The sequence below is a fragment of the Rhineura floridana genome, chromosome 4, assembly GCF_030035675.1.
Source record: "Rhineura floridana isolate rRhiFlo1 chromosome 4, rRhiFlo1.hap2, whole genome shotgun sequence".
Taxonomy (NCBI): Eukaryota; Metazoa; Chordata; class Lepidosauria; order Squamata; family Rhineuridae; genus Rhineura; species Rhineura floridana.
The window spans coordinates 123,748,021-123,763,149 of NC_084483.1; the positions used below are offsets into that span (position 1 = coordinate 123,748,021).

General features: G+C 39.9%; 1 protein-coding gene across 2 annotated transcripts in view; it reads right to left on the reverse strand.

The window, feature by feature from the left end:
- The window catches only part of PLG (plasminogen), a 51,280-nt gene that overhangs the window by 22,802 nt on the left and 13,349 nt on the right, over nucleotides 1-15,129 (reverse strand). For both annotated transcript variants that reach the window (XM_061624297.1, XM_061624296.1), the window contains exons 4-8: nucleotides 14,822-14,936; nucleotides 10,915-11,054; nucleotides 1,891-2,011; nucleotides 793-911; nucleotides 352-514 (exon numbers count right to left, since the gene is read on the reverse strand). In XM_061624297.1, coding sequence (XP_061480281.1) covers nucleotides 352-514; nucleotides 793-911; nucleotides 1,891-2,011; nucleotides 10,915-11,054; nucleotides 14,822-14,936 — 658 coding nt within the window. The remainder of the gene's footprint in view (nucleotides 1-351; nucleotides 515-792; nucleotides 912-1,890; nucleotides 2,012-10,914; nucleotides 11,055-14,821; nucleotides 14,937-15,129) is intronic.

Here is a 15,129-nt window from a genome sequence, read left to right on the forward strand (position 1 = left end):
TTTTTTTAATCCTTATGCAAATTCATTCAGATTTTAGTGCAGATTTTTCCCGATAAACACATTTTTAGGCAGTGTTGACTAATATGGGCATTTCCTCCTAATATAATGCATTTTGGTAAGAGTTTCACTACTACGTGCATTTTTCTCCACACTGGTTGGTTGGGGAATGGAACTGCATAACTCAGATAAGCACAAATTTCAAAGTATAATTGTATTTCGGTTCATGAATTGGTTCAAAAAGTGTGAATTGGATAGTTTCTCATTAAAATGCAAAAATAAAATTAAATTAAATTTCTTCTCCATCCTTAAGCACCAGTACACAGCCCAAACATTCATGGACTGGTAACATACTTGCAAGGGTAGTTCTCTGGTGTTCTCACATGTTTGTTTGGCTCTTGGGCTGCCCAGGACTGACACGTTGCTCCTGATACTGTGACGGCGATTTTCCCTCGATAGTCTCCTCCATTTCCCACAAGGCACTGGCGTCCTGGGCCAGAGGTCGGTGGGGGTGTTGCTATATCAGGAGACAGAAAGTCAGTGAAACTGGCATCTTCAGAATACCTAAAAGGAAACAACTCAGCTTACAATTGCCTTAAATCGAACATTCATTCCTTTCTTCCATTCTGCATGAGTCAGGTTGTCAAAAAGCTACTGCATAGACTGTCCTCCGAGTCTCGTGAACTTGAGCACTGGATTTCCACCACCACCATCTCCCCCACCAAAGGAAATAAAATATATTGCTATATCATCACAGTGAATGTGCAGTTGGTAATCCAAAAAAGTGAAACTTACTGCACCGTGGAATGTCACAATATTCCCAGCGTTTAGTCGGGCTAGTGGTGAAGCACCAAGGACGAGGCTCACCATCAGGATTACGACAGTAATTTGACTTCAGATTCTTTTCTGGAAAACTGAATGTGACATGAGAAGGTTGAAGTTTCTGCCTATTGACTGTTGGTGATTGAATCTCTTCAGGGAATGTAGGAAGCTGCCCTATGCCAGGTCAGACTATTTGTCCATCCAACCCAGTATTGTGTACTCTGACTGGCAGCAGCTCTCCAGAGTGTCAGGCAGAAACATATATTTTACATGCCAACCCCTGCCGTTTTCACACATGTAGTGCCTCCACCCCATATATATGCCAAAAGGAGTCTTGCACAGATTCCATTAATTTTTATGGGCAGAAGAACAAAAACTACAGTGTGATCATGATTATTGCAATGCACCCTATGTGGGGCTACCCTTGGTCCAGAAGCCTTAGGTGCTGCAAAATACTGCAACTAGACTGTTAGTGGGGACAAAGTATGACTTGGACATAACTTCAGTGCTTAAATATGCTACCAGGCCAAGTTTAAGGTTCCTGTATTAATTTATAATAATTAATTAGCAGCTTGGACCCAGGATACCTTAAGGGCCACTTGATGCCTTATAGTATATCCCTACCTGATCACTGAGGTCTTCAGGGGAATCACTCTTAGTGGTCTCCCATGGCTAACACACATGGCTTGTATTCACCAAGAGCCATGCATTCAGTATTGCAGGTCCAATTCTGTAGAACTCCCTATCAGGTGAGATCAAACAGGTCCCCTCCCTGTTGAACTTCTGCTGCTTGGTGAAGACTTTTTTTTATTTCAGCAGGCATTTTAAGTGAGTTTTTTATTTTATGGTTAATTTTAACTGATTTTATGCTGCATTCTTATTGTATACCATTTAGAAACTGTGGTATTTAGCAGTACATAAAGCATTAAAATAAATAAATAAATAATGTCTGTGTGCAAACTTCATAGAACTCAGTTTGAGCTTACTTCTTTCATTCCCCCTCATTCTGCTTCATACATCAGTGGTAATTGCCCATTAGTTTACTTGGTGAACTTATGACTTGTGACTTACTTTGAAGGGATGTATCCATGAGAGTGAGGTTCTTGAGCAGCCCAAGCCTGGCATCCAAGCCCAGATTCAGTTTGGGAAACTTTGCCTTGGTAGTTTTCCCCACTGCAGTACATGCATTGCTCTGTAAGTATAAAAGTTTCTCTTTGAGTCATGCAGATTTATTTTCTTGTACTACAGGCACTAGGCATGGTAGAACTGAAGGTTTCCTGCTCTCCAATTATTGTACACAATAATATGGATCAGTGATCAAATTCTACTTTATATTATAAGAGTGTTAAAGCCACTGGGAAATTTAGAGCTCATTTTATATCAAGACTGGTTCCTTGAAGTGTTAGAGGTAAGCTACCTCCTAAAAAAAAGGTTTTTTGGGGTTATGGAATTGGTTTTTGTTTGTTTGAGACTAATTTTTAGTACTCCTTTCTTTACCAAGTGATCCTGGGACAGGGAAAATATAAACAAAAACGTAACAACAATCCATTAATATCAGACTAATGCTGACTAATCAACTAACATCATGAGGGATCTTTTCAATAATCCAATACTGTGTGGCATATAAAGTTGTAGACAACTATGTTCTGCTCAGTGTAGTCCCACTGAAAATTATGGACCAAAGTTAGTCATGTGTCTGAATATGGCTAGCATTGGATACAACCCATAATTTGACTTGGATTTTGTAATTCAGAAGTTATTTCTCTTTCAGTGTCTGCCAGGTGGCTATGAATTCTGTCTCTAGCTGTGGCTGGCTGGCTAGATGATCATAAGCAGACTAGATGGAATCTCCATTGCATATTCATAGACTGCATTGTGTGTGCAGAGCTTCCTCATCTGATTAATAGAGACAATTGTAGTTTCCAGGAGTTCCACGATGCATCCTAGTTAGGCATGGGCAAATCTGCAAATTTCAGTGGTGTTGTTTTTTAAGTCCTCATGAAATTCATCAGCATTTTAGTGCAAATTTCTTTTTACACTTTTTTGTATGTAATTTCTGCCTAATATGTACACTGGGCTTATCCACATGGGAGCATAACTTTGTACTAAAGACGCTGTTTTTACCTCCATTTTCTGTTTGCACCATCCATAGTAAGGGCTCAATGCCAGCAGCAAACAAGATGTTTTCCATTCACACTTGAGGGGAAGCATCATTCACACAGTTTCCAAAAGACGACGCCCTCTAATTTACATTTCCACTCCCTCTGGTTACCTGGCAACTGAGCATGCTCAGTTTGTTCTACCAGTAAGTTTCATATTTTTTTTTAAAAAAAAACGGAAGTGTGATTATTTGTATTTTCACTGGTACAATGCAGATGAAATACAAATCTTTCTTTGAGTGGTGTTATGCTTTTGCATACAAGTTAGGGGGGAAAGAAAAATAAGGCACCATTGGCAGCAACATAAGAAAAGACTTGCAGAATGGGAGAGAGCAGCAGAAGTTTCTCTTCAGTCCACAAGAAATGAAATAAAGGAAGAGAGGAGGAGAGAGTGGGCATGGAGAGGGGAACGATTGACACACCCGCTTAAAAGCATCGGAGCACAGTGTCTGCAAGCCCTAGGGATACGGAGTGTAGACGCTTTTTCCTTCCCTTTTCCAGTTATCAGAGGATTGGGTTAGTACAGATTTATGGGGGGAAACTGTGTGATAGCTTCTGTTTGTCAGGAACGTCATGTGAACCATGCAAATTAAAAGGGGATGCAATATTTTCACTAATATATGCCTTTTGCGCACACTATACCTTTTATATGCATTTTTATGCACATTATTTGGTTGGAAAAGTGCACTCCAAAATTTGGAGAAGATCAAATTCTGAAGTTCACATATTGCTTCAGAAGTGCAAATTAGGTCGACCCACTTTTAAATGTAAACTGAATTAAATTTTTCCCCCATTGCTAATCCTAGTGGTTGTGGGGCCTTGGTCCATTTATGTGGAAGACTTGATGACTACGGCAAACATGTTTTATCACTAGTCTTGTTACTGCCTGTCATTTTAACTATCATACATCACTGCCATCTTTTAGAAAGACATATGGCTTTAGGGTTGCCACATATCCTGTTTTCTTCCAGAGACTCCAGTTTTTGGGGCTCCTCTCCAGGTCTCTGGGTGAGTCATCTTAATCTCTGGACTCTTAGCTTTCATTTTTTAAAAAATTAAGTTTCTAGGTGGTTCAAAAAATATAAACCAAAATGTCAGCCAACACCCCCCCTCGCAACTTCTGTTAGTACTGGGTGCTCTAATCCCTTCACTTTCAGGTTTTTAGCCAACAAGTGAAATCAGGGTTGTGATTGCCAAGATTTGTTGATCCCCAGGCAATAGCTAAACCACATTTCAAGTTCTGAGAACAGTTTCCTTTTCTTGCTTGTCTCAAATCAGGAAATCAGTAAATATATAGCTTTCAGCAGCATAAAGAATACTTTCTCTGTACAGGATTGGGACTTGCTTCTGAGTAAACATGCATAGGATTGCACTACAACAGAGGATCACAGCAGGATCTTAGCATAAAAGTGTACATGCAGGGTTTTTTTTAATTACTTGCAAAAATGGCATATTATACATTTTATCTTTCAAATAATTTTTGAACAGAAATTTTTAAAAGTGTACATACTGCAGTGTTATACTTTTCTAATTAAGGAGTCAAACAAGTTTAAATTTTACTGGACTGCTGAAGTGGGCAGTTTATTTGTCTTATTCATAACCTGTTTTGAAAACCTTCTCAATATGAAGCTTTTCTGGGAGTAAAGCTGCAAAGCTAATTCCACATACCTGGAGTTAACTCCATTGAATTCAGTAGGACTTACTTTTGAGTAGACATGGTTAAGATTGCCGCCCTGGGCTCCTACTGGGAGGACGGGTTAAATCAAATAATAAATAAATATTTAAATAAAAAGATTGTGCTGAAAATCAATGGGACTTTTGAGTGAACATAGAAAAGGATTGTGTGGTAAATCTTTCTCTCCCCCTCAGATCCTTTTTTTAAGCAGTTAGGCAGGGCTTACTTAGATGTCACTGCTTTTATTTGGCAGGAAACTAATTTGTATTTCTTTAAAAAAATGTTCTGCAATGGCCAACTGGTTTTGACAATAAGCTATTATATGGAGGTGTATGTATTTTTACATCTCCAGTGTGTGTGTATATGGAATATTTGCAACAACCCTATGAGGTAAGGTTGGAAACCAAGGCAGCTCACAAAAAAATAAAGCCATTTAAAATCCAATAACTATGAAACAAGTAAAAAAAAACAGTTGCAAAAAGCTTAAAGTGGCATGACTCTGAATTTTGGGTTGGGTGAGTGAAGTTCCTTATCACTGAATCACAGTTCTGTGCATGCTTCCCTGTCTGAGTAAGTCCCATTGAATACATTGGCTGAGTAAACATGCATATATAAATATATTTACAGTTTGTGTAAATAATACACATATTTGACATGCATGCTTGTATACAATTTCTTCATACTAGATATATATCTGATTTCACACTATGGTTGTAAATTATTATTTACAACTTATTATTATTTCCTCCACATTTTAAGCAGAGCCAGTGTGGTGTAGTGGTTAAGGTGTTAGACTACGACCTGGGAGACCAGGGTTTGAATCTCCACATAGCCATGAAACTCACTAGGTGACCTTGGGCCAGTCACTGCCTCTCAGCCTCATGAAAACCCTATTCATAGGGTTGCCATAAGTCAGAATCAACTTGAAGGCAGTACATACATACTACATTTTAAGTGTGCCCTTCTTCCTTGGGGTGGTCATGGTCCCCCTCTGGTGTTTTCACTCTGAGGGGCAGATTAGGCTGAGAGATGGTGTGTAGCCCATGGTCACCCAGTAAACTTTCTAGCTTAATTCCATTTTAAAATGTAATTAAAATGATTTATATGCAGACAAAGGTTATGAAGTAATGCAGATCACATAATACATTTAAAGCATATCCAACTCACATTTAAAGTGCATGATTTTCCCTAAAGAATCCTGGGAAGTGTAGTTTCCCCTTCACAGTTATAGTTCCCACCACTCTTAATAAACTACAGTTCTCAGGATTCTGTGGTGGGATTCATGTGCTTCAAATGTATGTTGAATGTGCTTTAAATGCATGGTGTGGATCTGCCCTAGTATGATGTGCATTCATTTGTGAATTGAAAAGAACAATTTCAAAAGATACTTTTTTAAACAGGGGAAGGGTTGTAGCTCAGTGGGAGGGCACATGCTTTGCATGCAAAGGTCCAAAATTCAATCTCTGGAAGAGACTATTGCCTGGAAGCCTGGAGAGCCAATGCTACTCCATGTCACCAGTACTGAGCTAGATGGTACCAAATGGCCTGACTCAGTATAAAAGAGGATAGAGACCTAAGGGCCACAGTGACTCCAAAATTTATTTATGTATTTTATTTACAACATTTATCTACTGCTTTGTTGTAAAAAGCTCATCGTGGTTTATAGAAAGAATTAAAACAATAAAATGATTGACAAAAAGAGTTAAAGACGGATATTCAAAATAATAAAGCCAACAATGAGTTAAAAACAGATAAAAAGCATAATAGCTTCTACAGGCCTGGGTAGGCTTGCCTAAACAAAATTTTTTAGCAGGTGCCAAAAAGAGTACAATGAAGGTCTCTGCTTAATGTAAATTGACAGGGAGTTCCAAAGCATAGGTGCTGCCACACTAAAGAATTGATTTCTTACAAGAGCAGAGCAAGTACTATGTGGAATCCATAACATGGAAAGCACACCTTGAACTTGGCCTGGTAGCAAATTGGCAACCAGTGCAGATTCCAGAGCAGAGGTATTATGTGCTGATAGGGTCTCATTCACATCAGCAATTGTGTCGCAGCATTCTGTACTAACTACAGCCCCCGGGTCAAGTTGTGCTGCATGGGGATTTCTGTGACCTTGGCTGACTGGCTGCCAGGTTTTTTTAGTTTGGTTAGGAACCCTGACTGGTTATGGGATGCTGAGTTTTCTGTCTTACTCATAGGAATCTTGCTGTGGTTGGTATGGCATTGCATTTAGGAAATCATCACAATCTTTTGTTTCTCTTATTCTATTTGCATTTCATGTACAGTAGGGCCCCGCTTTACGGCGTTCCCATTACGGCGTTCCGCTAATGCGGCGGCTTTCAAGCAGGGGAAATTCCCTGTTTTAAAGCCTATTTTGCCGTTTTGCGACGTTTTGTGATGTTTTCGTGTCATTTTTTCACGACGCGGCCCATTATAGTCTATGGGGCCCCGCTTTACGGCGATTTCCGCTTTATGGTGGGGACCTGGTCCCTAACCTGCCGTATTAGCAGGGCCCTACTGTACCTATGAAATCACTCCCTTACACCCATAGACACAATAACAGTGGTTCCATGTGGTCAGCTCAATCCCCTTAAACCCACTGGTGATGCACCTTGTTACTTGCATGATGGTTGGTTTCTTGCCCAATAGTGGTAAAAGAGAATTCACATACTGGGAAGTGTGGCTTCAATTACTTTTGTTCTCAATCTACTGCCTGTGAAAGTAGACCAAACCATGTGTGTTTTCTCTCTGTCGATTATTACTCACTGGAATTGGGTTGGCTGTCAAAGTGAGTTTATAGCAGCCCACAGAGTAGGCAAAAAAGAGTAGAGAATCTTCTTAACTCTTACTCATGTCTCAAACCTCTCTCTACAGTGAAGGGTCAAGTCTTTAAAGAAGTTTGGGACAGGCAGGACATTCCAGGCAGGGGGTTGCTAACCCTGCTTTGATATCGATATCGTTGCAGAGGATCCCTAGTCAAGCCTTACCAAAAGCACAATCCTAACAATATCTACTCAGAAGTAAGTCCTGTTGAGTTCTATGGGGCTTAGTCCCTTAGTAAGTGTGTTTAGAATTGCAGCCTTCAAGGGCATCCATCTTTACTCCTGGGTGCTTGCATCTAACGTCTCCACAACATTAGGCTCCCTTCTTCCTACAGTGGCTTTCTGCTGACTGGCCTGGCCTGAGGGCACTTAAATCCTTCTTACAAGAAGCAAACAGACTAGATTAAATGTTCCTTAACCCAGGGAAAGTTAGAAATTGTCAAAAATGAAATAGAATGTATCAACATTACAATGCTTGGTGCGAGTGAATTAAAATGACCAGGCATGGGACATTTTCAATCAGACAACTACAAAATATTTTATGCAGGAAATGAGAAATTAAGAAGAAACTGGGTTGCTTTGATAGTGAGTCATGCAGCAAAATCAATTAGGAACTATAATGCAAGGTCTGAGCGAGTTATATCAATGAGATTAAACAGGAAACCTATTAACATAACCATCATTCAAGTCTACTCTCCAACGGCAAATGCAGAAGAAGAGGAATTGGAGAGATTTTATGCAGAAGTACAGGAAGAAATTGATCACACACCAAAACAAGATGTGCTGATAATCATGGGGGGCTAGACTGCAAAAGTAGGGAACAGAGAATAACTAGGAATTGTGGGGAAATGGGGCTTAGGAGATAGAAATGAAGCAGGAGAAAGACTTATTGAATTCTGTGAAGCCAATAATTTGTTTCTTGCAAACATATTTTTGAGCAACCGAAAAGATTACTGTACACGTGGACATCACCAAATGGTCAATATAGGAATCAAATTCATTATATAATGGGTAGCAGGAGAAGTTCCATACTCTCTGCGAAAACAAGACCAGAAGCAGAGTTAGGTACAGATCATGAACTGCTAATATCAAAAATCAGGGTAAAGCTAAAGAAGAAGAACAAAACAATCATAATGCCAAAATACAATTTAAATAACATCCCAGAAGAATATAAGATCATATAAGGAACAGACTTGAGGCTTTAAACTTAGTTGACAGAGAACCAGAAGAACTATGGAATGAAGTCAGAGACATTATCAGGGAAGAATGCAAAAAGACAATATCTCTAGTTAAAAAGAGAGAAAGACCTCAATGGATGACTGAAGAAACTTTTTAAATGGTTAAAGAGAGAAGGAAAGCAAAAGCAAAACGACATAGAAACACAGTTAGAACACTAAATGCAACAATACGGTGACTAGTACGTAGGGACAAAGAGAACTATTACCAGGGCCGGCTCCAGGAATGCCAGGGCTCTTGGGCATCAGCTTGCCCTGGGCCCCGGTGTGTGTGCACGTGCGCTTTCGCGTGTGTGTTTGCATTTGCAATGCACGCACGCACGCACCCTGCCCCACCTCCACCTACCTGTCTCCTGTCTTTTACTATTGCCATTAACCAAGATGGTGGCCTTGGTTATGCAAAGTAGTGCTCAAACTGGCCGCCCTTTAGAACCGGCCCTGACTATTAGAATAGTTATTGGATAAAAATAGAAGAGGACAACAAAAAGGGTAGAACAAGAGCCCTATTCCAACAGATTAGAGAAATGAAAGGGAAATTTAAACCAAGAGTAGGGATGTTGAATAATCAACAGGGGAACACACTGACTGACTGAGATGAAATAAAAGGAAGATGGAAGCAATACACTGAAGAACACTATAAAAGAGATACAAGGATGACACATTCATTCAGAAAGGAACTGTATGATGAAGAACCAGAAATTTTAGAATGTGAGGTGAAAGCTGCTCTTAAAATACTTGGAAGAAACAAATCAGCAAGAACAGATGGCATACCAATAGAGTTGCCACAAGCTACTGAGACTGAATCTGTCCAAATTTTGACAAAAATTTGTCAGCAAATATGGAAGACTAAACAATGGCCCACAGACTGGAAGCACTCAATAAATCCCAATTCCAAAGAAAGGAGGTCCCAGGGAATGCAGTAATTATCAAACTATTGCTTTAATATCCCATGCAAGTAAAGTAATGCTCAAGATTCTACAACAAAGGCTCTTACCATATACGGAGCTAGAAATGCCAGATGTCCAAGCTGGATTTAGAAAGAGAAGAGGCACCAGAGATCATATTGCAAACATAGGTTGGATAATGGAATGGACCAAGGAATTTCAGAAAGAAATCACCCTGTGCTTTATAGATTACAGCAAAGCCTTTGACTGTATAGATCATGAAAAACTGTGGAATGCTTTAAAAGAAATGGGGGTGCCACAGCATCTGAATGTCCTGATGTGCAACCTATACTCCGGGCAAGAGGCTACTGTAAGGACAGAATATGGAGAAACCGATTGGTTCCCAATAGAAAAGGGTGTGAGACAGGGGTCTATTTTGTCACCCTATTTGTTTAATTTATACGCAGAACATATCACACAGAAAGCGGGATTGGACCAAGATTAAGGAGGTGTGAAAATTGGAGGGAGAAATATCACTAATTTAAGATATGCAGACGATACTATACTACTAGCAGAAACCAGTAATAATTTGAAATGAATGCTGATGAAAGTTAAAGAGGAAAGCACAAAAGCAGGACTACAGCTGAATGTCAAGAAGACTAAAGTAATGACAACAGAAGATTTATGTAACGTTAAAGTTGACAATGAGGACATTGAACTTGTCAAGGATTATCAATACCTTCGGACTGGGGAGGGCAGCTATGAGAGAACTAGAAAAGGTCCTCAAATGCAAAGATGTATCATTCAACACCAAAGTCAGGATCATTCAGACCATGGTATTCCTGATCTCTATAGATGTTAAAGTTGGACAGTGAAAAAGCGGATAAGAGAAATATCAACTCATGTGAAATGTGGTGTTGGAGGAGAGCTTTGCGCATACCATGGACTGCAAAAAAGACCAATAATTGGGTGTTAGAACAAATTAAACCAGAACTATCACTAGAAGCTAAAATGATGAAACTGAGATTATCATACTTTGGACACATCATGAGAAGACATGATTCACTTGAAAGATAATGCTGGGAAAAACAGAAGGGAGTAGAAAAAGAGGAAGACAAAAAAAGAAATGGATTGATTCCATAAAGTTAGCCACAGACCTGAACTTACAAAATCTGAACAGGAAGGTTCATGACAGATGCTATTGGTGGTTGCTGATTCAAAGGGTCACCATAAATTGTAATCGGCTTGAAGGCACATAACAACAACAACACAATCAAATTGCCTTTAAAATTAAAATTCTGGTGCGCACAACCCCACCTTCACATTCTGGGATGTTGCAAAAATCATATCTTTTTCGAGAATCTGTAGTGTAGCACCAGGGACCTTTCTCGTCATTATCAGGATTCCTACAGTAATTTCCTTCTAATCCACTATTAGGATGACTGGTCGGGGAGTAACTAGGGAAAAATATATAAAGAATATTGTTATAGAGACCACACAAATTAATTCACATTTGCCTTGGTGGCATGATGGCTTTCCCCAACTTTGGCTGTTTTGCCAGCAACAACTATTCCTAGACAGGGATGATCAGACAGAGACTGATATTCTGGCATCTGTAGTGGTTAGAGTGTTGGACTAGGACCTGGGAAACCAGGGTTTGAATCCCCACACAGCCATGAAGCTCACTGGGTGACCTTGGGCCAGTCACTGCCTCTCAGCCTCAGAGGAAGGCAATGGTAAACCATCTCTGAATACATCTTACCATGAAAATGCTATTCATAGGGTCGCCATAAGTCGAGATCGACTTGAAGGTAGTCCATTTCCACTTTTCAATGCATTGTACATGGGGCTACCTTTGAAGATAACTCAGATGTATCAGCTAGTAAAAATAAAATAATTTGTGGAATGTCCTCCCCTTAGAAGTACATCTGGCACAGACACTGTTATCATTTTGGCATGAGGTCTAAACTTATTTATTGATCCAGGTATTTAAAGTTTTTACTTGCTGCTTGTTTTGTACCCTTCCCTGGCATCTATAGATGAAGAGCAGGTCATGCATATTTAAAATAAATTAATAATAAATACATATTATTATTATTATTATTATTATTATTATTATTATTATTATTATTATCCCAGATTCAGCTAAAGATGGCCATAATTAAGGCCTATTGAAAACAGTGGAACAAGTTCCAGTCACAGCTAACTCTTCCATTGCTTTCACTGGAATGCAAGGCCAAAATAGATATGATGTAAGAAATCTATGATCAAATCTTTACCTCAAAGTACCTAAGGGGACTGCTAATTTGACTGTGGGAGCAGTGAGGAGTATAATGTTCCTCCTGAGATATTTCCCCAATCAAAATTGCTCTCTTGAAGTTGCCATTAGCCCTGTTTGAGGAAAAATAGAGGTGGACCAAGGCCAACTTGTCAGGTATGGCCCAAGACTTCATGACCTCCATGGCAATAATGAGGCTGTCCCAGATCATACCGGGCACAATGCTCGGGATTTACTTTTTAGCTCTAGACAGGGTTCTGCTGATCTAAAAAATAAAATAATTTAATTACAACCTTTGTTATGGTCAGATTAATGGCCTGGTGTTAACACAGTATACTAAACTATGGGTTACCAGCACCACACAAATGTGCAGGCTCCCAGAGGTCCTTTTTGCTCCCATACCACATTAAGTTTGGCTTAGCATGCAGTGTGAACCTGGGCTTATGGTGAAGGTCACTAACCACAAGGTGTAGCAAACAAAAGAAAATGCTGCTCAGAGCAGTACAGGAATAAAAAGAACCCAGGAGGAGAAAAGCAGTCACTAATCCTGGTAAGCTATAATTTGGTTTACCATGCCATGCGAACCAGTGGTGTATATATGTGGGTGTGGGTGTGCTTGCAGATTAGATGAGAGAGAGAGAGAGAGAGAGAGAGAGAGAGATGGGAGGTTGAATCCAGGAGCACTCATTCTGCCTATGCAATCTCTATAAATCAGAAGTCTTCTATGCATATCGAATGGACTACCTGAAAGTCTTATATCTGCTGTCTTGGCTATATATTCTCCGCATCCTGTTCATGTAGAGAAGAAAGCAATGCTGGATTGCGAATCCTTCAATGCCATGTGTTGCTGTTTCCCACACTTCTAGTTTCATGCTGACATGTGGAACAAGATGTGCAGGAAGCTCCTATGCAGGCATGCTCTATGCAGCCACGATGGCCAGCACTGGATGTAATGGGAGATGCATTTTCTCCCAAAAGCCTATGTCATCTGCCATTGCAAAACACATGACATGAGGTTGCATATTGCAGTGGCTGCAGTACACATCAAATTCCTCAGTCCATATCTTTCTTACGCCATGAATTCACTAGGCCTTAAGTAAGCCACTTTCAGCCTCAGATCTGCTAAATCGGATTAATAGTTGTGTCCTACTTTACAGGGATGTTGTAAGGGGGATTACAAGATAATGTATATGAAGTGCTTTGATATAAATGCTAAATGTTGCGGGTTTGCATTGAAACAATTAGGAAACATTGTTTTGGAACTGAACAAAGGAATGTTAGTGGCTTGCGATGAGTGGCTGATGGTTCCTTAATGGAGCCAGTGGCTAGAAAATAGTTGGAGGGCTTTTTTTAGTTTCCTGAATTGGAGAGTCCATTGGAGAGGGGAGTATCACCTTCTCTGGCAAGCTGAGATGTGTGCCTTGACCTTAAGGTCTCTTTGTGTGAAAAGGAACACAAGAAACTGTAGTCTGAGAAAGAATGACAGAACAAAATGAGAGGGAGCTAAGGCTGAAAGCATCTTGGAGTGTAGGTACCTCTCTCTGGAGATCTGATGTTTGGCAGTGGAGTTCCCACTTGTATGAATGCTTAAGGTGTTTGCCTCCACCTACCCTCAACTTGTATATTTGTAAATAATTTAAAGATTCCAAAAAATGGCATAAGTCTCTAATGATCTCTCCTCCCAAAAGGAAGTCAGATCCTGGTGAGTGGAACCTCTCGCCACTTGGGAAAGTGAAAAGCCATGAATGTTACTGTTACAGGACATCCACCCCATTCATCACCTGCTATATGCAGAGGCGGTTGTGACAATTACATGACAATGCCATATGTTTTCTAGTAGCAAATAGTACTGGAGAAAAGAGAAGGAAAAGACGTGGGGCTGCAGTTTGACAGCCACACATCCTTTGTTAATGTCTAGCTCTGGTCTGAATCAGCTGCTTTTATGTCAGGGGGTTTATACAAAACTGCTGTCGTTCCAGAGTGCTGTACTGCTATAGTGTCTTTATTCACATGGCAAATATTTTCATGGGGAATGCAAAGCAGATAGCTGTGAAGCACTGAGAAATGAATAGCTGCTTGCCCATCGTATCTAAATGGCAGGTTAGTAATTCAGGTTTGATTGCTTCCCCTTTTAACAGGTCTAAATTATTATTACTAAGAACTTGCCAGTAGAATAATGCAGACTCTGATTAATCCTTTTGTCACCTATTACTGCCACTGTAGTCAGAAAGTACAAAAATTATATCTTGTTCAGTCATCTGGCTCATGGCTTGGATGGCAGTGCAATAAAATCCATAAATCCTTAAAAGGTGTACTTTGTTAGATCAGACAGAGAAGCAGCAAAAGAAGAAATGTCTTTAATTACCAAATAACTTCTTCTGATAATGTTCAAAGTGCAATTCTTTTGAACAGTTTAGGATGAAAAGCTATAAAAAGAAAAGTGTTAGAATAAGACCCACTCTATGCAGCACTGCAGGTACAGCAGCATTTCTAGTGCTTGTTGTAGTATGTGAGAAGGTGGAGCACACAAGTTCTAATGTGCACCCAATCACACCTCCCCAAAATAATCCTCTGCAGTGTATACCCTTCACACTCTATGGGCACAAGCTAGTAAAAGTTAGTATCGAAAGCTGCAATCCTATGCACACTTTCTTGGAAATAAGTTCAAGTGAATTCAGTAGGACTTAATCGTGAGTAACCACACAGAAGATTGAGTCAAGGGAACTCACAGCACAATCCTACCCATCTTTTCTCAGAAGAAGATCCCACAGAGTCCAGTGGGGCTTAACAAGCAATTAAGCAGACAATTGGTGCCTTAGACATGACTAACTTTTGCTGAATTGTGTCCTACATGTTTTCCACAGCAAATTTTGACCACACATCTATATACTTAGAGGGCTGTGTAAAGTGGGAAGCATCTCTCATTCAGATGAGAACAGGTCATACATGGGTGAATGAGGATCCTTGTCTGCCCATCTCTGGCATGTAACACCTTTCTGAGTTTTAGATTCAGTTCCCCTGTAGTCCTCTCCAGTTCCTCTTCTGCATTCAAGGAGATACACTGAAAGAAAAGTATGTTGTTATTGTTGTTGTTATATAACTGATTTATATAACTGATTCAAGGTGCTCACACAAGTATTTAAAGCCTTAAGTGACTTAGGTCCCAAATATCTGAAAGATCTCTTACTTCTCTACAACCCTCTCGGTGTTAAGATCAGCAGAATGTCAAGGCTAATTGCTAGCAGGGGAGGAAA